Source organism: Peromyscus californicus, unplaced genomic scaffold (genome assembly GCF_007827085.1).
Source record: "Peromyscus californicus insignis strain IS unplaced genomic scaffold, ASM782708v3 Scaffold_20__1_contigs__length_68692818, whole genome shotgun sequence".
NCBI lineage: Eukaryota > Metazoa > Chordata > Mammalia > Rodentia > Cricetidae > Peromyscus > Peromyscus californicus.
Window position 1 is genome coordinate 41,874,974 of NW_026294503.1, and position 23,450 is coordinate 41,898,423.

Here is a 23,450-nt window from a genome sequence, read left to right on the forward strand (position 1 = left end):
CAACCACAGCCAGAAAAATCTCATGGTTGTGAAGGCTCTTGCCCTCAAGGAGCTTGATATATTATTCATTCACTTTAAAAATTAGCTTGCTGAGCCAGGCAGTGGTGGTGTACACCTTTAATGCCAGCACTCGGGAGGCAGAGGCAGGGGGATCTCTGTGAGTTTGAGGCCAGTCTGGTCTACAGAGCGAGATCCAGGACAGGCACCAAAACCACACAGGGAAACCCTGTCTTGAACCCCCCCCCCCCAAAAAAAAAGCTTGTCCTCTATAGCTGCCCCTTGAAGTGTGCTTAGGAGCCATAGGCCAAGCAGGACCAGACCCTCCAGCCCAGCTGGGCAGACAAACAGCATGGTTGCAAGAAATGGACAAGATCCAGAAGCACCTCAAACATGCAGGAAATGCCTGGAACTATGGACAGGACCAAACTTCGTATACAATATGCTTTTCCCTACACATGCAAACCTATGATAAATCTTTTTGTTTTTCAAGACAGAGTTTCTCAGTGTAGCCCTGGTTGTCATAGAACTCTGTAGACCAGGCAGGTAGATCTCTATGAGTTTGAGGCTAGCCTGGTCTACACAGTGAGTTCCAGGACAGTCAGAGCTACATAGTGAGACCTTTTATTAAAGGAACCAACCAGCCAAATAAGCAAAAAACAAACAAAAATAAACCTTAGAATTTTTTTTTGTTTGTTTTTTGTTTTTTGTTTTTCAAGACTAGGTTTCTCTGTGTAGTTTTGGAGCCTGTCCTGGATCTCACTCTGTAGACCAGGCTGGTCTCAAACTCACAGAGATCTGCCTGCCTCTGCCTCCCGAGTGCTGGGATTAAAGGCATGCACCACTGCCGCCTGGCAGAAATGGTTTATTTCTGGAATTTTTCACTTAATATTTTCAGAGTATGATTGGTTATGGGTAACTGAGGAGCAGAAAGCTAGACCAAAGCTGAGAGGAAGCTTCTGGGGCTGGAAAGACAGCTCAGCGGTTAAGAGAGCTTGCTGCAGGTGCTGGGCGGTGGTGGTGCACGCCTTTAATCCCAGCACTCGGGAGGCAGAGCCAGGCGGATCTCTGTGAGTTCCAGGCCAGCCTGGACTACCAAGTGAGTTCCAGGAAAGGCGCAAAGCTACACAGAGAAACCCTGTCTCGAAAAACCAAAAAAAAAAAAAAAAAAAAAAGAGAGATCTTGCTGCTCTTCCAGAGGATCCAAGTTCAATACCACTGAGGTCAGGGCACTCACAACTGCCTGTAACTCCAGCCCCAGATGATCTGACGCCATCTTCTGGTCTCTGCAGGCAGCTGCACACAAACATATACACACATTGCTAAAAATAAACTATACTCATTCTTTAAGAGAGGGAGTTTCTGGGGGCCGGGCGGTGGTGGCGCACGCCTATAATCCCAGCACTCGGGAGGCAGAGCCAGGCGGATCTCTGTGAGTTCGAGGCCAGCCTGGGCTACAGAGTGAGTCCCAGGAAAGGCGCAAAGCTACACAGAGAAACCCTGTCTCAAAAAAAAAACCAAAAAAAAAAAAAAAAAAAAAAAAAAAGAGAGGGAGTTTCTGTAAAACAATGGGCTCCACAGACAGGTCTAGCTGATTGTGATCGTTGTGGAGTCCCATGTGCTGGGGCTGAAATCATGACCCTCTCTTGCTGTGTGACTTTAGGCAAATTACCTGCCCTCTAATCTTCAATATTCTCATAGAAAAAAATGAGAGGTCAGAGGTCATCCCTCCTAGGTGACTGAGGTTCAGGTCATGTCTGTTTTGTTTCCTGTTGCTGTGGAAAGTGCCTAGTCTTCAAAAGAATGTAGCCTGTGTAGCTGGGTGGTAGTGTCACATACCTTTAATTCCAGCACTCAGGAGGCGGAGGCAGGTGGATCTCTATGAGTTCGAGGCCAGAATCGGCTATAGAGCTAGTTCTAGGACAGCCAGGGATACACAAAGAAGCCCTGTCTTGAACCACCCCAACCAAAAAAAGAATGTAGTCTGTGTTGAGTTCCCTTTCTGGTGTTGTGATAAAACACCAGTGATGAAGAGGGGGTCACACAGAGCCTGGGGGTCTCAAATTCTAGCCACAGAGGTGTTTCAACCTTGGAGCACCACGCTGTTGGCCAGAGAGGGGGTCCCCAACATCCTGGCTCCTGCTACTTAACTTTGCACTGAGCACAAGACCTGGGTTACCAACAGGACAGTAGGAAAATGTTGTTGACTTCTGGGGCAGGGTGATAATGATTCTGCAGCTTCTGTGTGGCCTCTCAGATAGCTTGGGTGAAGCCTGTGTGGTACTTCAAGGGCTCTTGGGGTGCCCTGTGTGGAACTCTTTGTGAGGAGAAGCCTGCTGGCCTTGAGAAGAACCATGTGAGAGAGAGTAGAGTTCATGCCTCAGCCTTGCTCAGGGCCTGAAGCCTGACTACTCAGGAGAGATCAGAGCCAACTCATTTATCTCCAGATTCCCAGTCCCCGGAACCACAAGTGTCCCTGCTGGCTGTGCTAAGATGTGGAACTTAGATGTTGGATTTTGTTAGGGGATAAGTGGGTGGATGGTGCTGGGGGTTAAGCCATTCTCGGTTGGCACTGCGCTGGGCCTTTGAGTGACCATCACAGAGACCCTCTGAGGGGGCCGCCATCTGTGCCCATTTCACGGATGCAGAGATGGGAACAGGTTCTTGAGGAACCCCTGACATCACTCTTGCAGCCCTGGACCTCCACTGGCCATGTGGCTGAGCCAGCTGTCTGGGTGACCCTGCCTGACGTCTGGGGTAGGACAGGTTCCCTGCAGCCTCCGATTCTGACCGAGGCCGACACTGGAGTGACATCAGCATGCGTAGCAGAGCTCCCAGTGGTGTAACCCGGAGTCCGTGAGAATGTGGTGTTGTGCCCTGTCTAGACGTGCCAGCCCAGTGGGCGTGGGTGAGAAGGCCTGGCCCCTGCGCACTCGTCACTGTGGGTGGGAGCAGGCTCAGAGTGCTAAGACTCCAGGTGGCCACCATTGCTGCATTTCCTGCAAGCCTACCGAGATCACACACCCCAGGGTGTTGAGGTCCTGCACCTCGTGGTGCTGGTTGCACCAGGGAAGGACGCAGAGACTCCACTGTCTGTGTCAAAGACAATGGCCGGGCAAAGCTGGAGACTCGGAGGAAAACCTCAGGCTGTCCCTGCCTTCCCAGAGGTTTCTGGGTTCTCACAGCACCTGGGCTAAAGGCCTAATGGGAAAAGCTGGGCTTCTCAGAGCTGGGACCCGTGAGGGAAGGGTGAGATACAATGGGCGGGAACACAGGCAGCTTCCGCTGGGTCCTGGCTTCATCTCCCATTTTCCGTTACCTCAGACAAGTTCCTTACTCGCTCTGTGTCTCTGAAAAGTTCACATGAAAAGCACAAGGGTGTCAATGGTGCCCACTCTCCAAGAATGGATGAGCTTGGTAGAGACAAGTGCCATGGGCTCCCGGCTCTGGAGCCTAGCTGACTGTCTCTCCAGTGGCCTCATGTGATCCAACAGGCAGCTCAGTTCTCTCAGTGAGCACTGAGTGAGTTAAGACAAGGAGTTGACGTCACCCTGCATCTGCAGTTGCACACAGGACATGGGGCTGAGGGCCACATGAAGAGGCAGAGGGGACCCTAAGCCCCTGGGGTGGGGCTCACACAGGGGCTTCCTCTCCTCGCAGATTCCAAAGGATAGAGGCCCTACCAGACCCTTCGTTCCTTCCTGGCAGTGATTAGGATGGAACCCAGGGTCTCTGTCCAGGCAGGCAAATACTATATGCCCAGCGCCTACCCCAGCTCAGCATGGGAACCTCATTCACTGGCAGTTCAGTGAGTCTTTGTATACCCAGGATTGGGCCCCGATGCCCTAGTCTACTCCAGGCTGCCTGTTCCCCCCAGTTCTCTGCTTAGCCTAGCACCATGACCTGCATTTGGCCCCTGGGTCTTTATTTAAAATGGAACGAGCTGCCTGAGATACCCAGGGCTCCTGTTGCTGCCCAGGAGAGGTCTGAGGCAAAGTGGGATCAAGTCCTGGACTGAGCCCACACTGCTCAGAAACTGAAGGTGAATGTGGATGATGCTGGTGAGACTTCCCAGGACCCTGGCCCTCCTTCTTAGGCCTGGAGCCCAAAGTCACTGGGTAGCTTCGGTGCCTGAGTTTGGGGTAGCGGTACTAAGGAGGTTGAGGGTAAGGATTTTGCCATTCTCCGGAGTTGCAGGGGCAGAGGGCCCAGAGGGTGGTGCCTCCAGACCTCAGTGTCCTAGGAAGAAAGGGACATGCGGGGAAGTGGGTAGAGAAGGCCTTGTGACTGAATTTCCCCTGGGGTGGAGGGACCTAGTCCTGTGTCACTTAGGTGACCCCCTTCCAGCCCTTGGCCATGAAGGATGACTCAGCTTAGCCATGGGGCCATTGTCCCTTCCGCCCCTCACCTGTCACTCTGGTAAGGCTGCCTCTCAAGATGCCATGACCTGCCAACACCAGGAGCCCGTGCCAGGATGAGCCTGGCCAGTGCCCAGGGCAGTGCACCTCTGCACGTCTCTTAGTGGCCTCAGCCGGCCCTGTGTTCTCACTGCGGCACGTCCTACCCTGGTACTGGCTAATTCTGGGTCATCATCTGGCCAGACCTGGCATCTGACCTCCAGCCACTTGGCACCCCCCAAGAGCCGGGCTTCACTGTGTGGTGGTCGCAAGTCCCGCAGCCCCCCAGGCCCACGCCATGCTTGTGAACCTTTCTCTCCATGTTCAACCATTACGGAGTCCAGGAGACTTGGTGGGATTGGAGGGTGAGAGAAGCCAGAAACCAGGACAGAGAGTTAGGAGTTCAGAGGCCATATGCCTGTGGGGCTGGCGCACTCAGAGGAACAGAGACATAAAGAGAGAGACAGAGACTGAGAACACCTATATCTTCAACCATATAGTCAAAGCTAGGCAACCCCCACAGGTGCCCAAACTCTGCTGTACAGACACTGGGGTCGCAGCTCCCTGACTTGGGGCTGCCGAGAGCGGCGAGCAGGGGCTCTTCTGATCGTTTCTTCTCGGAGTGGACCTAACCTGAGTTTGTCCTTTGTGTCCCCTCACTGGCCCTGTCACCAGCTTCCTCTCATCTGATGCTCTGTCCCCTTGGACCCGCACAAGGGGAGGTTGTTAGCATTCAGACCCACTTCTTGGAATCCTGACCAATAAGCAGATAATACCCTGGCCCTCCCAGCGTCCTGACGTCATGTTACGTAAAACCCACTTTAAGAGAAAATTCCTCCCCCCCCTCTTTCTCTCTATTCCCACGAGGTGTGCACCTCCTCTTTCTCTCCCTCTCCTCCTCCCCTTTCTCCTTCCCTCCCTTCCCCCCCAAAAAACCTTTCCATGTGGATGCCGTGTCTGCATGGTGTAACTTTCCACCGCTCCACCCCACAGCCCGCCGCCATGTCTGCATGGTGGGTCTCCCTCACCCACTGGGACACCTTGGCCCAACCTACCAAGGCCTCCCACGTGCCGCATGGTAACAGAGGTAGACCTGGTTGTGCCACACTTGCTCTGGGAGGTCTGGGGACCTGATGGATGGTGGCTCACCAGACTGTTCCTCTCCTCCCTCCAGGGGTGACCCCTTGCCCTTGGTTGCGGAGGAAGAGTGGGAGGAGCCAGCTCCAGCCACCACCCTGGCCAGGATGTTGTCTGAACTGTGTTCTGGTGGCAGTGACAGGAATGAGCACAACCCAGGCGTGTTCTCGGCCTGCAAGCTACCTTCGCTCTTCTCAACCTCAGAGAACTTTGGAGTAATAATAAAATTATTATTATACTTCAGGAGGGGAGACTGAGGCATTGGAGTGGGGGGGGGATAACTTGCCCCATATCGTATGGCTCAGGAAGAGTTGCCCAGTTGCCTCCCACAGACACTCCTCAGTCAGGTGAGAGGTGAGTGACCTGGGACCTGGCTGTCCCAGGAAGGCTGGATGTCACCCTAGCCTTGCAAGCCTGGCCTGCTTGCAAACACTTAGCATAGGACTTGGTGTCTGACCTCAGCTGGCAGACTAGTGAGCTCTGGGCTTAGAGCACATGTGAGTGTCTGTTCCCTGCTATATCTCAGGGAGCTGAGAGTGGAGGAGCAGGCTGTGCAAACACACACACACACACACACACACACACACACACACACACACGCACACACACACATGTACACACAATACACATGCATGTGCACACACATGTAGCCTTCCCTCTGGAACCACGCCATGACGCTGCCCACCACTGACTGCCAGCTGAAGTTCTGGGTGCAAATCCTACTCTGCTTCTTCTCAGGTGGGTGAGCTCAGGCCGGCCCTTTAACTGTTCACCACCATCTGTGAACCAGGTGGCAGCTGTACCATCAGGACTCTCCGGAGACCCAAACCGAAAGGATGTGGAGAGAGCGGTTTAGGGTAAGGGCCTGGCATTGGGGCTGGTGCAGGGGAAGCCTGCAGGGTTGGTGGGGAGATGGGAGGCCCAGGGGACAGTCACACAGTCACTGGGCCCAGAATTCCTTTCTTACTGGGGACTCCGCCTCCCTTTTTAAGTCCTTTCGTCTTACGGGACAGGACTCACCACCGGCATGGAGGTCATCTGCCTTAGGCAGCCTCTCTTGATTTAAATGTTAAACTCCTCTTCCTAGCAACATCAAGAATGTCATTTGACTCCACATAGCCTGCCCAAGGTGACACATAGAAATAACGTTTGTGGTGATGGTGACCATGGTCATATTTCACTCATAGAGCTACTGAAAGAACCCACAGGTCAGAAACATTTTGAATATGACATATACTCCTCACACCTGGTTCTCCCCATCACTACCACAAAATACTCCCAGAAAAATGTAATTCTGCCCCAACACACACCAGTCAGGCCCTCAGATTAACCTTTTCTGGTAGACTAACTCAATTGGCTTATTTTGGGTGAAATCTGGTGCAGAGCCTCTGCATGGGCACTGGTTGGCATACCACTGCTCCGTGGAACCAAGGATGCCCACCCACTCTCTGGGTCCCACCCCCTCCCATGTGGGTCAGTCTTCAGCACTGAAAGCTCTGGATAATCCTGTGTCATAACTCTCTATGTCCACAGTCTCTAGCTGGGGGCAGGAAACCCTTCCTTCTGACCGTGTTGTAACAGGCAGACTGTGGTGGGCAGTACAGACACACACAACCCTAGTGTGGACCACATGGTGGCCATTGCTGCTTGACTTTGCAGATCACAATTCTCTAGCACCCTAGTACTTTCATTTTTTAGTGATTCTCACTATTATGACTTTCTCATGGGCTTCAATGGAGGGTGAGGATGTATACAAGGGTAGCCTCTTTTTTTTTTTTTTAATTTCATGTGCATTCATGGTTTATGTGCATATGTGAAGGTGTTGAATCCCCTGGAACTGGAGTTACAGACAGTTATAAGCTGCCATGTGGGTGCTGGGAATTGAACCTGGGTCCTCTGGAAGAGCAGCCAGTGCTCTTAACCGCTGAGCCATCTCTCCAGCCCAATGGTAGCCTCTTTAAACAAAATAATTCTTTGGAAAAAAAATCCCTGCCACCATGGAACCATATAGCATGATGACTCCATTCACAGGAATCCCCATTGTGCCCCCCTGACTACACCAAGAACAGGAAAGTAAGAGATTTACTAACCCGACACACCTGACCCCAAGGATGAAATGCCTACAATCCAGATGCAGAGCCTGAGGCCATTAAGGGCAAGAGTTGAGTTAATAAGTATAGAGAAATCAGAATGGTGTGGTGTAATGGGCAAAGAGGAAGACATCAAGGCCTTCCTTGTGGGAGCCTATGAGGGGAACAGGCCCATATAGTAAGGCTCAGACACAAAGATACACAATTAGGAAACAGCTCAGTGTTCATCATGCCCCTTGAGGAATGAAAATTGCTCCTAAATTGTAGTAGAATGTCTGGTTCCTAAAAGTCCTTTTCCCAAGGCCAGGCATTTGGATAAGGGCCTCCATTCCCTCAGGGGCTTGAGGAGAAAGTTCTTGCTTGCTAAAGGGAGTCACTGTCCTTATCTCTGGCAGGAGGAACTTGTGACCCTTCCATTGATGTAACAGGGTGCCTGGTGGCATTACTGACCCTTTGGAAACAATAGGCATTTAGATACTTGCTGAACTTACCACTTTTGTCTCAAGAAAAATGCTATAATGAAGTTAATGTCCCTGAATCATTGAGTCTGCTTTCAATATTGCCTATGGCTAAATTATTCAGTATAAAAGGTGTAGCCTATTTTTCAATAAACTGGCAGCCATCGGGATTCACGCTCAGATAGTGTCAGTCTCCTCCTTCCCCTCACCAACTCCACACCTCCTCTTGGGGACCTGAACCCCGCTGGGTTGGACTCCGGTACGCCCCCTGCTAGACGGCACCAAGCATGAGGCATGCGCAAGGCGATCTTGCTTGTCTGTCAAAGGGGTCAACACAGGGCAGGTGTTTATTTCTAGTTCTTGGCAAAATGCCAACTTAGGAAGAAGCGTTCTATTTGTGGGTGACCCGTGACCAGATGATAATGACCAGTTTGGTGTGGGTCAATTGAAGGAGAAGATGCCGAGTTTACCTTTCATTTGACAACCCTAGTGGTGTACTCCATACATTCGATTTTCTTTCCCCTTAAAAAACCACACGTAAGCCGGGCGGTGGTGGCGCACGCCTTTAATCCCAGCACTCGGGAGGCAGAGCCAGGCGGATCTCTGTGAGTTCGAGGCCAGCCTGGGCTACCAAGTGAGTTCCAGGAAAAGGCGCAAAGCTACACAGAGAAACCCTGTCTCGAAAAACCAAAAAAAAAAAAAAAAAAAAAAAAACCACACGTAGACGGTTTAAATCACCAGTAAGATGGCTGAGGAGTGTGCACAGGTGCAGCCCATCACAGTTGAGTCCATCGCTTTGGTACGTCAGCACAGCTTTAGGAGCTGCTCTCCGTGTGGCACCAGGCTGGCCCAGATGGTCCCTCTTTGTGTTTTCTCCAATTCCACCTCACCCGACTTGTCACAGCCCAGGCTGCATGGTGACAGCTGGGTGTTAACAGACCCTGAGGAGGCCACTGTACTGTGTGCTCATGGGAACTTCAGGGGGACAGTAGCATGGGAGGGAAACTGAGATAACGGTAAGAGTTGAGGAGCCGGGTGGAGCTGGGCAGACATACATACATCAGGGGACATTTCATATGAGCATGCTTGAGTGTGTACGCAAGCATGGGCACAGACAGACAGACAGACAGATAGACACACAGACAGACACAGAGCTCAGAATTAGAGCTTCCAGGGTCCCCCTGAAGCCTCCTAAGCATTTATGTATGTATGTATGTATGTATGTATGTATGTATGTATGTATGTATGCATTCATTCATTCACTTATTGATTGACTGATTGATTGATTGAGACAGTGTCTCTCTATGTAGCTCTGGCTGTCCTGTAACTCCCTGTGTAGACCAGGCTGGCCTCCAGAGATCCACCTGCCTCTGCCTCTCCAGTGCTAGGATTAAAAGCCTGTACCGCCATGTCCGGCCTGCATGCAATGTTTTAAATGCCCACAGTTTACAAGCCGTGCTCACGGCAGTCCATACACAGCGGTGTTCCAAGCTGACCAGATGTGCCATGGGCGGCACACAGAGCCAAACACACTGTCCTACAGGGGACGCCCATAATCACAGCTTCTGTTGCTGGAACCATGGTGACCTCTGTGTCACAAGTCCGTCCCACTCTCAGCACTGTAGTAATTCCGGGTTTAAAACAAAACAAAAAAACAGCTGGATATGGCGGCAGACACACTTAATCCCAGGACTCAGGACGCTGAAATAGGGCTAACTTGCCCCCGTGAGACTGTGTAGTTTGGACACTAGTGGGTGTTTCTCCCAGGAACTGCCTTCGTTTCTTTGGCCCACACCTTTTCAGACTGTAAGATATCTGTGCCCAAGCCTCAGGGAAGGCTATGGCCACTGAAAACCAATGAAAAATAACCCATGTCTTTGCCCAAGTGTGTGGATGGGAAGCTTAGGCCCCACCAGACCCAGGAAGATTGCAGGCAGGACAAAGGCTGGACTAACTCACAGGACTCCCTGTCACTTGGGTTGGGAAACCTCTCTCTAAAACTCTCTGGACGCAGGGAATGGATCAGAACTAAGATGGCAGTGGGTCTCAGAGAACAGGGTTCTGCTTGGGGTCACCTCCAGATCACAGAGCACCCCATGTGGATTAGGAAAACACATTCTCTCTTTGAGGCCATAGCTTGGTACATGGCGCAGAGACCCAAGCCTTAGGAGCTGCCTTGGTCAGGCACCGGGTGGAATGCACACCTACATCGGCCTGGCTGGGACCTGGAGGAGACAGCCAAATCCGGGGTCCAGGTACAGAGGGAATCTGCACCTCAACTCCATGAGGGGCCTTCAGGAGCAGACAGGGGTACAGTGGCCCCCAAGGACAATACCAGGATCTGGTTAGAGTCACACTACCCCCTCCACACTCATATACTACGACTCAGCAGGTGGAATTTGCCAAAGCTTGGCTGGGGCCGAAGAGAAACCCCAAATAAACTGAAGTATCTGGCCCTGGCGCCATGAGGACTCAGAGCAGACACTCAGGCATGACAAAAGAGGCAGCTGGCCCGTGTGTGCACAGTGGAGCTCTTAACTCGCTTCTATTTTTACCTCCAAGTTTGACAGGATTTGCAGGATGAATGCAGGGCAAATGACAAATACCTGGCATTCCTCTGCAGCCCACATTTCTTCCTGCTGACTTAACCATCAGGAGCCAGGAGTGTTCCCTGACAGGAATGCTGATGAATGGCTAATAGCAGGGGAAGAGCCAGCCCGTTCAACTCCTAGGGAGATCACATGTCAGGGAGGGCCCATTGTCTGAAAGTCAACGGAATTTCTGTAAGGTAAGGGCATGACCCCACATGGGAATGAAGACATTATTATTATTATTATTATTATTATGAATCATCATTACTGTGTGTATATGCTTGATGTGTGTGTGCGTGTGCACACACAGATGTGCACACACGCATCCATGGCGGAGGTCAGAGGACAACTTTACAGAGTCGGATCTTTTCTTCCATCTTCTCGTGGGTCAAATTCAGGTGACCAGGCTCGAAAAGACGTCCCTCCCTTTGAAACAATGGATTCCCCCAAATCAGGATCTCACGTCAAGAAAGAAAACGTTGAAGTTCGGTGCAGCCAGAGGAGGCACTTGTCTCTCAGGAAGAAATTTCACACAGTTTGGACAGCTGTCAGACCCCCCTGTAGGGCAGAGGAGAGGAGACGGTGGTGGATGAGACTATACCTTGACCAGGACAGCTCTACTACCTACGCATGCCGCTGGCCCTGTATTTTAACCTCATGTTAGGACCCTGAAGATAGACTTGAGGGGTCACTGGGCCTCTCTGTTCCTGGTGTGGTCACACTGAATGTGTCTCCTTTCTCTGCCATTCCGTGTCACCATCTGTCTAATCGGTCCGTTGAGGACTGATGGCTGAGCCTGGCTGATTCGGCTCTGACTGTATCAGCCCCAGGAACAGACCTGCTCCGGGCCCCTGGTGAGGCTCCATCGTGCAGTCTGCACTGGAGACACGGGTTTCTTCTCCTCTCCTGGGTTTGGAGAGTGTCTCCCAGCTGTCTGTCCTCTCCATGGCCACTGGCTCTGTCCTGGGGCCAGAGTTCCCGTTGCCTTCCAGGCTACTGTCTGGATCTCTGCTCTGCCACTTCCTGGCTGGGTGACCTTCTCACATTGCTTCAGCTGTCGGATCCACAGTGGCATCTCCTCCCTGTTTCCTGCCTCGGGCACCTGGCACTGACCCCCACATTGCCAAGGTCAGCTGGCCCTGTTTGCATTCCCATCGTTATGGCACTGATAGGACCCCAGGTAGGGGCCCTTTCTTCCCTGTCCCTGAGCTCAGTGTGTGCCTGCCATTGAGAGGTGACCACAGGAAAGGGCTTGTCCAACATCCTTACTGTCTGCCTGCAATCCCAGAGCACACCTTCCCATTTCTCCCTGGGAGGCTCCTGGGTGTTTCCCTTGCTGGATAAAAAAATACCAGGCAGAGACAATAAAGGAGGTGTTTCAGGGGATTTTATTGAAACAAGGTGGGTCAGTGGGAACCTGAGTGGCAGGAGATGTCCAGACTCCCGTGGCCCCCTTTCCACCCTCTACTCTCACTAAGCAACCCTCCAGCCCACTCAAAGGTCAGGGTCTGGTCGTCAGTGACTTGGATTTGGGATCAAATGTGACAGTGGGAAGGGGGATTTTCCTGACACCAGGAGGAAGTGGGTTGGGATTTAGGTTGCAGGAGAACTGAGGCTGACCCAACGTAACTGAGGAAGCAGAGGCCGCTTTGCACCTCTGGGTCCCAGGGGATGCCACCTGGGGCCCTGTCCCCGGGAGTGTGGGTGAGATGGCCGGATGCCATGCTATGCTCCCGTCTTCTGCTTTCTGCTAAGCTAGGGCACTGCACACTCTATTTGCTACATGCCACTGGGTCCCAGCTTGGTGGGCCTGGCGGTGGGAGCAGGCGGCTTATCCCTGGAAGCCCAGCTCCTTGTACTTGGCGGCAATGTCATTCCGGAACAGCTCCAGGGCCTTGCTCATGGCGCCCTGAGCATCTGCTCCAAAGTCCCCGGAAAGTTTGCCCTTCAGGACCTGGATGATGGCATCTGAGATAAACTGCAAGAAGGGGACAAGAGGTTATAAGTCATGGGGCTGAGCAAGCCATGAGCCGAGGGCATTCACCCTCCTCTTTATTCCAGGACCATTTCCTGGGCTCTTACGATTCCCCAGGTGCCATTCTGTGCAACCGTTGTCAAACAACTCCTTTAAACCCCACTGTCGCCGGGAGGCAAGTACCACCACCATCCCTGCTTTGTAGATGGGGAAACTGAGGCAGAGACAGATGTGTCAGAGACTTCAGCGGTATGCTGAAGTCACACAGCCAGGAAGGGGCACTTGAACCCAGGGAGTGTTTCTTGACCCCTCCCCCCCACCTTTTGAGTGCAAGACGTATGCCCAGCAGCCAGCCCATGCGAGCTCATAGGTAGCAGGCATGATACCCTGCTCCGGGTGCTAACCCACCTGGGATCTGTGATCAACCAGGACACCCAGGAGGAGGCTTTCCTATCCTGTGCATTTCATCTCTGAACTTGGGACTGAAGATGACTATTGACTTAGGACCACACCAAGCAGGTAGTCACAGGTACTGCCAAGAGAAAGGACAGGTGATATCAGGCACCCCTCGTTGCCCAGATGGAGATGGGCATCTGTATGGGACCGCCCACAATCCACAGGCTCATGATGAAATGGTCACAGTGCTTATCATCGGTGACTTGGACTTTGGTCCCATTCAGCCTTGGCTGCTGTACTAAGTGGTGGCATTTTACTGAAGAGACTACCAAGTGGCCTGGTTGAGGTCATGCAGCCCGTAAATAATGAGTAAGGTTGGTCCCAGGGACTGTGGACAGGCAGGCCCCTGCTAGCTCAGGAGTGGGGTGCAGCTGCTGTTTTGACCTTTTACACTGGGCCCTCCCGTGCAAGTGACGTAGCAGACAGAGTGGGACACAGCGGAAGGAGGCACCAAGGGACACAGGTGCCATACCCAGAGGGCAGAGGGTCCTTTGCAAACAGACCCCTGGGAACTCTGCCTCACAATTCACAGATACAGCAAAGACGGTGGGGGCCTGGGTCTGCAGAACCAAGCCCATCCTCAGGGAGTGGGGAGAGTCCTGTGTCTGGCCCTTCCCCGCCCTGTGACCCCAGCTGCAGCATGGGGACTGAGATGACCTCCTAGGGGCTCCTGGCCTGGCTTCTCTGCAGGCCACAGGACAGCTGGTATCTGAACCATCATGGAGTGGGACAGCTAGGCACTGGAAAGCAGACGGTACCCTCGGCTCCCACTGCTCTCTGACAGAACCCTGAGTGGAAATCCTGCCTCTGTGGCTTGCATGAGCCATCTGTGCCTCAGTTTCCCCATATGTCCAGTGGGTACAACAAAGGCTCCCGCTGATGGGGAGAAGGCAAGTTGTGTGTCAAGTCATATTTCACACGGAGGTGCTTACCCAGCATTGGGAGCTAGACACTGAATCAAATGCTAGCTATGGGTGGGTCCTTAGCATCCTCAAGGGGAACAGAGCTGGGGCTGGTTGCAGAGGAGAAGTTGGCCTTTAGTGGGGAGGAACCAGGCCACTCACATAGAGGGGCTGGGCTGGGGGTTTAAATCTCTGTCTTTGGCCGGGCGGTGGTGGCACATGCCTTTAATCTCAGCACTCGGGAGGCAGAGGCAGGCAGATCTCTGTGAGTCTGAGGCCAGCCTGGGCTACAGAGTGAGTTCCAAGGAAGGGGCCAAAGCTACACAGAGAAACCCTGTCTCAAAAACCCAAAAAAATAAAATAAAATAAAATCTGCCTTTGGAGACGTGCCCTCCTGCCATGGCCACCTACCTCCAGGTACTTGACTGGGATCTTGTGCTTGGTGGCGTGTGACTGGGCCAGAGGCTGGATCTCCGCAGCATGCTGTCCCTTCTTCTTCAGGATGCCACCCAGGGCTGTGAGCACAGTGCAGCCATGCTTCTTCAGGTCCTCTGAGCCCTTCATTTCATCTGCCGACTTCAGGTTCTTGAACTTGTCAAACTTTTCCAGAGTCTCAGGGTGACTTGTAAACAGACTAGAGGACCAGGAAGGATGGAGTGAGATGTGCGGAGTCTGGAGGCCACCGGACTCCAGCTGTGTTTCTTCCCAGCTGTGTGGCCTGGGCCCACCTCTCTATGCTTCAGTATTCCCTATGAAGGGGGATGGCGTGAACTGATCTGGATCAAGTGAGGTGACCCATCAGGTGTCTGGCACAGTATGTGTGCGATAAACGTCTGCTGTTCTGTTACCATCCATACCATCACCCTCTTCTTCTCTTGGTGACTGAGAGGGGCAAGGGCAGTGACGTCTCTGTGTCCTCACCCCATTTTCTCTGTTATCCAGAGAGTAGGGTGTGCTGGGGATAAGCACCTGCGTGTCAGCTCACACCTACCTTCCATGTCATCCACACTCTTCCTGATTTGGTGACAGGGACAGGACTCTGAATGGAATGTCCCCAGCAGGCTCTCAGGGCTGGTGTGCAGAGAAGCCAGGCAGCCGTTGGATCTGAATGACTCAGAAGGCCACCCCAGTGTATGTCGGTGATGCCTCGACCTGAAATTCTAGACCTCCTGGCCAGCTGTGGCTGCCCTGAGACCCCCGCCCCCCTATACCAGCATAGTCTTCAGAACCTACCTCACCCATTTTCCAACGAGGATGGCAAGGGGGGGGGGGGCACCAAAGGCCACAGCTGTTCCTGCCTGCCTGCCACCCTGGGAGCTCTGGCTTCACCTAGTCAAGGACCCAAGCCCTACTCTGGGAATATGGGGAGGGCTGCAAGGACCACCACCCTTTCCAGATGAAGCCAGTCCCTAATCCACTCGAGGCCAAATGAAACACCATCAAGTGCGGTGGCCTGCCCTAGGTCACAGCAGGTGGGTGTCAGAGCTCAGAACTGGAGCCTGGACAGTACTAGAATTCACATCTGGTCCCCTCCAGAGCCCCGCCCTGACGTGTTTATCAGGGTGACCTTGGCTATCCAGGCTCTGCATTATCCTTATAACACCTCTATGAGCACGTATGTTCCTCTTTGTGCGCCAAGGCGCGTGGGAAACACAGTCCCCATGGCCCCTGCCCCAAGGTCCCATGGGAAGTAGTACCTCCTATGACCAGGACACCAGGCTTCTCCATCCAACCCAAGGGCTAAGTCTGGCTGCTGAAGAGTTACTTTCCTCTATGATCCCTTGAGTTTGTGATCTGCTGATGCCCCCAACTCTTCTCTTGAGGTGCTCGGTCTCCCCCATGGGGACAATGGGACCCGTGTCTGTGTGTGGGTGGGTGGGTGAGTGGGGGGACTGGTTTTTCTCTCCTGTTCCAGTCCTCCTTCTAGCCCTGCCAGTCTGGTTAGGACCTCACAGTGAGGGACGGGTGGCTTCTGAGTTTTGAGTGAGAGTACTGCAGAGAGAGTATGAACATCGCCTACAGAGTATGCACAAAGGACGTACATGTTTAAAGTGCTTTGCAGGTTTTTGCCTGCAAACTTGCCAAATCCGCATAGTATATCTGAAGTAGATGTGCCATTGCATCAGGCCACAGAGAAGGAACTGGGGGCTCTAGTGCATAGCCAGCAGTCCCCAGACAGTGCAGGACAATTAAGGACACAATGTTCCACAAGCAGGGATAGTTCCCTATCACTAGTCAATGGATGCCTGATATAGCCACTGAGGTCGACTGGTCTACGGCCCTCTTCCATACTCATGGTCATTCATCACAAACAGGCCTTCCTCCCACTCAAGCCCTTCCTTGTTGACTACAGGGGCCCCTGATGTGCCCATTCCAGGTGCATGGACTCCAGGAACGCACATGAATTACTTCCTGCTCTGTGATTCCAAGCTACACCAAGGCGGCCGTTACTGTAGCACACTGCTGAGCGAGCCTGATGTCAGCAGACCCCATGTGACAGCTGTAGAAATGGAGGCACATGAAGCCGAAGTGTCCTGCAGGGGTTTGACTAGACCTCACGACTTCCCCTTCACCCTCTGGGTGACCGCTTGAACCCTATCACGATCACACAAAGGCATCCTCATTGTAAATGATAACAGGCAAACCCACCCCTACACACACACACACACACACACACACACACACACACACACACACACACATGCTCTCGGAAGGGCATGCACACAGACACGCAGGTCTGTTTTTCATGTGTGTGACGAGCCATGCACACAAGCTGGTGTCGTAAAGATTGGGTGGGTCTGTCCCCAGCCTTGGTTATGTCCCAGCGTCACTCCGGGAGCCCATCCAGAGCTGTGTGCGTCACTGACAGCTTGTTTCTGGCACCAACTTGTCCAGGGTCCCTGAGCTCCTGACTATTATTATCTAGTGACAATGATCCTTGAGTTCCTGCTGACAGATGGGAGGCCTGACACCTATGGGTGAGCCCAAGGTCGCCAGGCTGGATGGGGCCAGAAGAGAGCAAGAACAGGGACTTGAGGCTTTAGGCTTTTAGAGACACTATAGTCTAGTTCTGGCTCAGTCTCCAATGTCCTGTGTGATGCTCAAACAGTCACTCAGCCTTTCTGGGTCTTGGCTCATTGAATATAAATCAAAATGGTTGTTTAGGTGATTTCTAGAAGGCTTGCCCCAACCTCGTCCTCCCTCAGCACTGGGCAGAAGAGGACTAGGCTTGCTCACCTCACAGGAGAAGAGGTACAGGCCCCATATAGCCACTTGCCTCCCTGAACCCTGAGTCCCACAGTTGGAGTCTCTCTAGTGACCCAGAGCCCTTGGATTTCCCTGAGCACACCTGACTTGGCTCCTATGGGAGAGACCAAGGATGTTTTCTCAGGGTTCCTTTCTTCATCCTGTGGCCAGGCTCAGTAGACAGGCTGGCCAGGGAAGGGAAGGGAAGGGAGGCTGCCTCTCTGCTGGCCTCTACACAGCTGACCAATCAGAACCCAGCCCAGGAACACATAGGGTGGTAGATAGAAGGGTCACCAACAGCATTGGCTAGGTTGAGTAGCCTGAATTTGAATCCCATCCATATTCTTATTAGCTGTGTGATTTGGGACAAGTTGCTAAACCTCTCAGTTAGATGTAATACATGAGTTCGTAAAGGTGTTCATAACACAGAGACTTGCTCTGGGAGACTCCTCCTTCCTCCTCCTCCCCCTCCTCCTCCCCCTCCTCTTCCCCCTCCTCCTCCTCCTCCTCCTCCTCCTCCTCCTTTTCCTCCTCCTTCTCATCTCCACCTTCACCCCCACTATCACCACGAGGACTCTTTCTTAGGGGTGGCCCATCGCTGACACAGCCTGGTTGAGACTGAGTCAGTTCTCTGGTTATGTGAGAGGTTGCTATTCACTAGCAGATGTTTCCAAACTGTTCTTGGCTCCTAAATCCTTTCCCTAACCAAAATGTCATTATAGGGGTTGGGGAGTCAACCAACCCAGCAGTTAAGAGCACTTGCTACTCCCCCAGAGGAACGGGGTTAAATTCCCAGCACCCACATGGCAGTTCACAACAATCCGCAACTCCAGTTCCAGGGGATCCAACGCCCTCTTCTGGCTTTCCTGGGCACTGCATGCATGTGGTGTACATCTATATATGCAGGCAAAATACTCAAAAGGTAAATGCTTTTTTTAAAAAAAAAATTCAGGTTTAAATGAATCAGAAAAGGTCTGGGCAGGAAGAGGTGAGGCTCAGAGGGAACCAGCCCCTTCCACCTGGAGCCCACAGCTGTGCTAGCTGCTGGATCTCCTTGTTCTAGAACTCTGTGCTTACCAGCCTAGGCCTTAGAGTTCTGCTAAGGTACTAGGAGAAATGACCTTGCTGAGGTCCGCAGACAAGGCTGGGGTTGGTGTCTGGGACAGGACAGGAGCCCAGTGTCCATGGGACACTTGCTACCCTGAGAGTTGGCATGACTCCCTGAGAGGCCACCTCCCTCTACCCCCAACAGGAGAAGGCCGGAACAGCTGGTGTGGCCCCATGACCCAAGTCTGAGACATGGTGGGGTGTTGTGCCCTTGGGGCCTTTCAGGGTCAGCAGCCTGGGCATCATGTCCCACCTGGCCCTGGGTCCTGGCATGCCTCTATTACACCCCTGGGAAGGGAAAAATGTCTCTCTGATGACACAATACCCTGAGTCTCCTTCAAAGTCCCAAGTCACTCACTGCCCAGGGCCTGGCAGCCTTGGAATCTTGCAAGACTCAGTTCTACCAACCCTGCCTCCCAACAGCCTGCTGTCCACAGCAAAGGAGGGCAGAGACCCTGAATCCCAGGGCATGAGAGTGGGCAGGGATCTCAGAGACTGTGGTAAACAGTCCAAGGCAGAAATAGGGCCTAGAGAGGGGAAACAACTTGTCCAAGGTCACACAGGAAATCTGTGGCCTAGGAATTGACGCCAACTTGGGATGGGGGTTAGTCCAGTCAGACAGGCCTGTGGGCTCAGCATCTAAGTGGGCACTGGGGGAGAAAGACAGACAGGAGGAACCAGATGTTCCAGCAGCTGCCCAGCCTCCTTCCAGTATGGCTGTCTAAAGGGCTCTGACCTCAGAAGACCTTGCTCCCAAGCAGAGGGGCTAGAAATGGACAAAGGCCAAGGGAGTATGCAAGACCATTGCAATCAGGAGGAAGACTCACCCTGGATCATAAGTAGCAAGGAATTCATTTCCAAACTACAGTTTCAAGGACATTGCAGGGACTGATGGCAACAGGGCCACCTCCTCCCAGAGCCAAAATGATCACTCATGGATATCCCACCGGGCTTTCGAGCCAGCTGAGCCCAGAGCCCTGGGAAGAGCCCCAGCCTCTGGGTGAGCCATGGGAAGGGAGGCCCTGTGTATGAGCCTCAGCACCCTCGCCTTGCCCAGGCTCAGAATCTTGGATTTTCTGGGCATATCCAGTCTTTGAGATCTTTGCAGCGGAAGGGCAACCCCATACTCCAGGCTTTCAGTTCACACTAGTGGACAAGATCTCTCAGCCTTTGTTACTCTGGCTGTCTGCCATGATAAGCTTCTTCTAGTAGATTGCTAGATGCTCAAGCTTGTTCAAGTTGCTGACATCAACTGGGATGGATGGATCCCCTTTTCCTTCCCCCAGTCCATTCCTCAGCACTTAGAAGCAAGTGAAATCTGATCTCATCATTGCAGCCAACTGGTCTACCCTGCCAATTTCCACCTTGCAGCCATACACTGGTAATCTTTAGGGGATGAGTGGAGGGTTGGGGGGTCTCTTCCTCTTACCTGATGAGGACTTCCTGTCCAAGGCCGGCAAGGTCAGTCTCCACCTTCCCCCAGACATTCAGCACCAGCTGCCACTCCCCATCACTGAGCGTCATGGCAGCTTCTGAAGAGGACAAAGGGAGTGAGTCGAAAGGAGTGAGTGTGGGCCGTCTGTCAGCTGTGGTTTGAGGCCATCTGGTCCTGAAGGGCTTTTATACCTTTCCAGTTGTTAGTCTGGCCAGGATCCCCCGGTGCCACATGCTCCTCCTGCCGCCCTCCTCAACCCCCCAGGGGTCTAATCTCTGCCTTTCTCTGGCCCTCACATGGGCAGCTATTTTGGGGCAAGTGCCATTGTGGGGAGCTAGGACAGCTTGGGGCAATAGGGGGCGGGGAGCGGGAACCAGGCAGGCCACTGTCTGGACTTGCACAAGCCCACAGAAAGGGCACAGCAGCACTGCCAGCAGCTGAAACCCAATTCTCCCCTGTCTGCTGCCCCAAGGGGACTTGTCATGTTTCTAAGCTTGGGCACAGACATCCAGCTGTCACAACCCCCAGAAGTCTCCTCTCACTTTTTGACTGCTTTTCTTTGTTATTATGTGTGTGTGTGTTGTGCATGTATGCATGCATGTGTGCCATAGCATGTCTGTAGAGGTCAGAAGACAACTTTCAGGAGTCAGTTCTTTCCTTTCAGAAAGATCCAGGGATCATACTCAGATCCTTGACCTTAACAACAAGCCCTCCCTCGTACTCACTGAGCCATCTTGCTGCCCTCTGCTTACTCGCCTGATACTCCAAACTGAGCTGGAAGCAGTAAAAGGAGCCCCAACGGGTCTGCACTTGCTGCTGGACCACAGACACGTCTCTGACTCCAAGGATGTCTGGCTCTGGGCCTGCTCCCTCTGAAAGGTCCTGCTACCACGCTCCATGAAGCCCTCAGCCCCCTCCCTTGACTTGTGATCTCTTATCACACAACTACCCTTGCTGCCTCACATAGTACCACCAGCAAGGTGGTAGCTGCCAGCACTCCCAGATTCTGCTGGGCCCAGGCCCTCTTCCCTTTGCTTAGTTCTTACAGTCCCCCAGGAGCCCTCAGGGTAAACAATGACATGGGCACCAGAGTGTATAACACAGCTGGCATTTGATCCCAGTGAGTCTGGACCCACGGTCCATGCTCTTGAAAACCTTATTTGGGGGCCTACAGAGACGATGGTTCAGTGGCTAAAAGCACTTGCCTCCAAGTCTGAGTCCATCCTCAGGACCCACAGGGTGGAAGAAGAAAATGGACTTTGCAAGTTGTCCTCTGAATTCTGTGTGCGTGTGTGTGCATACACAGTAAACAAATATAAAAATAAAATTTAAAATATTCTTTGGGGTTTCATGAGGCGTCAGAGTGTCTGCCTTATTTATCATGTGTCTTTTGAGCCCCGCCCTGGGCCCTGTACCAAATCTGAGTTGAAGAGATACTGTTGAATAAAAAGATAGATGACTGTATAAAGAAGACAGAGACTGAGCAGAGTTTCCATCTGTCTGTCTGTCCGGCTACCCACCCTTCAACCTGTCCATTAGCCAGCCAGCCAGCCAGCAGCCAGCTGTTAGCCATCCATCCATCCATTTATCCCCATACATCATTCACCAACCAATTATTACTCATCGATCAATCCATTTGTCATCCATCTCTATCCATCCTTCATCCATTATCCACCCATCTATCCATAATTTATCCATTACTTATCATCCATCCATCTACTATCCATCCTTCATCCATGTTCTACTCATCAATTACCTATCTGTTATCTATCTGTCTGTCTATCTATCCATATCCATCCATCATCTATCTATCTATCTATCTATCTATCTATCTATCTATCTATCTATCTATCTATCATCTATATCCATCCATCATCTATCTATCTATCTATCTATCTATCTATCTATCTATCTATCTATCTATCTATCTATCTATCATCTATATCCATCCATCATCTATCTATCTATCTATCTATCTATCTATCTATCTATCTATCTATCTATCATCTATATCCATCCATCATCTATCTATCTATCTATCTATCTATCTATCTATCTATCTGTCATCCCTCATCCCTTCATGCCCCTCCCTCCATCTACCCATCCATCACTTACCTACCATCTTATCAACAGTCAGAGAGTACACATGGTATGACAGCCACTCTGTCACATGCTGACAAAACAAAATTAATCCTGTGGCCAAGAAATTCACTCCTGAAGAGCTCAGTGCTTTGATGGCGATCCCACGGACATTTTTGTTTGTTTAGGGTTGTGGGAGTTTGAATATAATAGGCCCCCATAATAGCATAGGAAGGTGTGGCCTTGTTGAAGGAAGTATGTCACTGCAGGGGCGCGCTTTGAGGTCTCTTGCTTCAGCTTCTCTCAGTGTCACAGTCCATTTCCTGTTGCCTTCTGATCAGGATGTATCCAGCACCATGTCTGCCTGAATGCTGCCATGTTCCTGCCATGATGGTAATGGACTAAGCCTCTGAACTGTAAGCCGCCACCTCAATTAAATATTTTCTTTATGAGTTGCCATGGTCATGGTGTCTCTTCACAGCAATAGAAACGCTAACGAAGACAAAGGTGTTCCAGTTTTTGTCTTGTTTTGTTTGAGACAGGGTGTCACTATACAGCCCTGACTGGCTTGGACCTTGTTATGTAGACCAGGCTGGCCTCAAACTCACAGCAGTTTGCCTGCATCTGTCTCCCAAATCCTTGAACTAAAGGCATGTGACACCATACCCAGTGGCTTTTCAGGTTTTAAAGTGTCTCCCTGGCAATTACCATTCAATTACCAAGTGAGGAAGGGGCACTGTCCCATTTATAGCCCAGCTCAGAAAGAACAGGCCACATGTGTCTGACTATGGTGGGTCTACTCTGGGTATGTCAGCAGTGACTGCCCAATCTTCATAGCACTTTAGAGCAGTGGTTCTCAACCTGTGGGTCACAACCCCCATGGGGTCCAATGACACCAGATATCCTGCATAACAGATATTTACATTACAATTCATAACAGTAGTAAAATTACAGTTATGAAGTAGCACAAAAATCACTTTATGGTTGGGGGTCACCACAACGTGAGGAACTATATTAAAGGGCCGCAGCATTTGGAGGGGGTGAGAGCCACGGCTCTAGAGAACCTGCTCTAGTCGGCCCTGCTAAGGTGGGACAGGGGAGCCATATTTGGGGACCACACGACTGATCCCCTCAAACCAGCCACCAGTCACAGTTGACAGGGCCAGGGATGAAACCTGACTCAGGGCCGTCGATAGCAGGACTCTACCTGACCAGCCAGCCAGGTCTCTCTTCAGACTGTGAGCAGGGCTGTGACTAGAGTCAGACAGGCAGCGGGAAAACACAACAGGGAAAGGGCGAAACTCATGCCCAGCCCTGGAGACCAATGCCAGAAAAGAGGGCTCTTTGCCACCCTGGTTCTCACACCCTCCCTTGGGTCAGTTCCCATGAGCCCTCACTTCCAGCATGTCTCTGTGTGCCGGCCAGAGTCCTGCTCCAGCGGGGTTCTGAGCCGCAGGACGGAGGTGTGAAGTCGGCAAAAATGAAGAGTGTCCACTGGTTGTCTTTCAAACAGATGAGCAGTCTTTATTTATACAGGTTCTAGTGCGTTCCAGCATGAGCAGTTTCAATTCATTTCTCCT

At 52.1% G+C, this 23,450-nt stretch overlaps 1 protein-coding gene across 1 annotated transcript; it reads right to left on the minus strand.

Annotated features, from left to right (window-relative positions):
* Positions 1-12,104: 12,104 nt before the first annotated feature.
* Mb (myoglobin) lies at positions 12,105-19,925 on the minus strand. Its single transcript, XM_052747459.1, has 3 exons — positions 19,786-19,925; positions 14,415-14,637; positions 12,105-12,648 (listed from the first exon to the last, which is right to left on the minus strand). Exons 1-3 carry the CDS (start codon positions 19,878-19,880, stop codon positions 12,502-12,504), a joined length of 465 nt encoding a protein of 154 aa, XP_052603419.1. The 5' UTR covers positions 19,881-19,925; the 3' UTR covers positions 12,105-12,501.
* Positions 19,926-23,450: the final 3,525 nt, after the last annotated feature.

What these genes read in the sequence shown, in the direction of transcription:
- Mb (XM_052747459.1), bottom strand. Translation starts at nt 19,880, where the DNA reads ATGACGCTCAGTGATGGGGAGTGGCAGCTGGTGCTGAATGTCTGGGGG. An exon ending in GGACAGGAAGTCCTCATCAG is followed by an intron (nt 14,638 to 19,785) that starts GTAAGAGGAAGA and finishes CTGGTCCTCTAG; the next exon opens with TCTGTTTACAAGTCACCCTG. An exon ending in TCCCAGTCAAGTACCTGGAG is followed by an intron (nt 12,649 to 14,414) that starts GTAGGTGGCCAT and finishes CCCTTCTTGCAG; the next exon opens with TTTATCTCAGATGCCATCAT.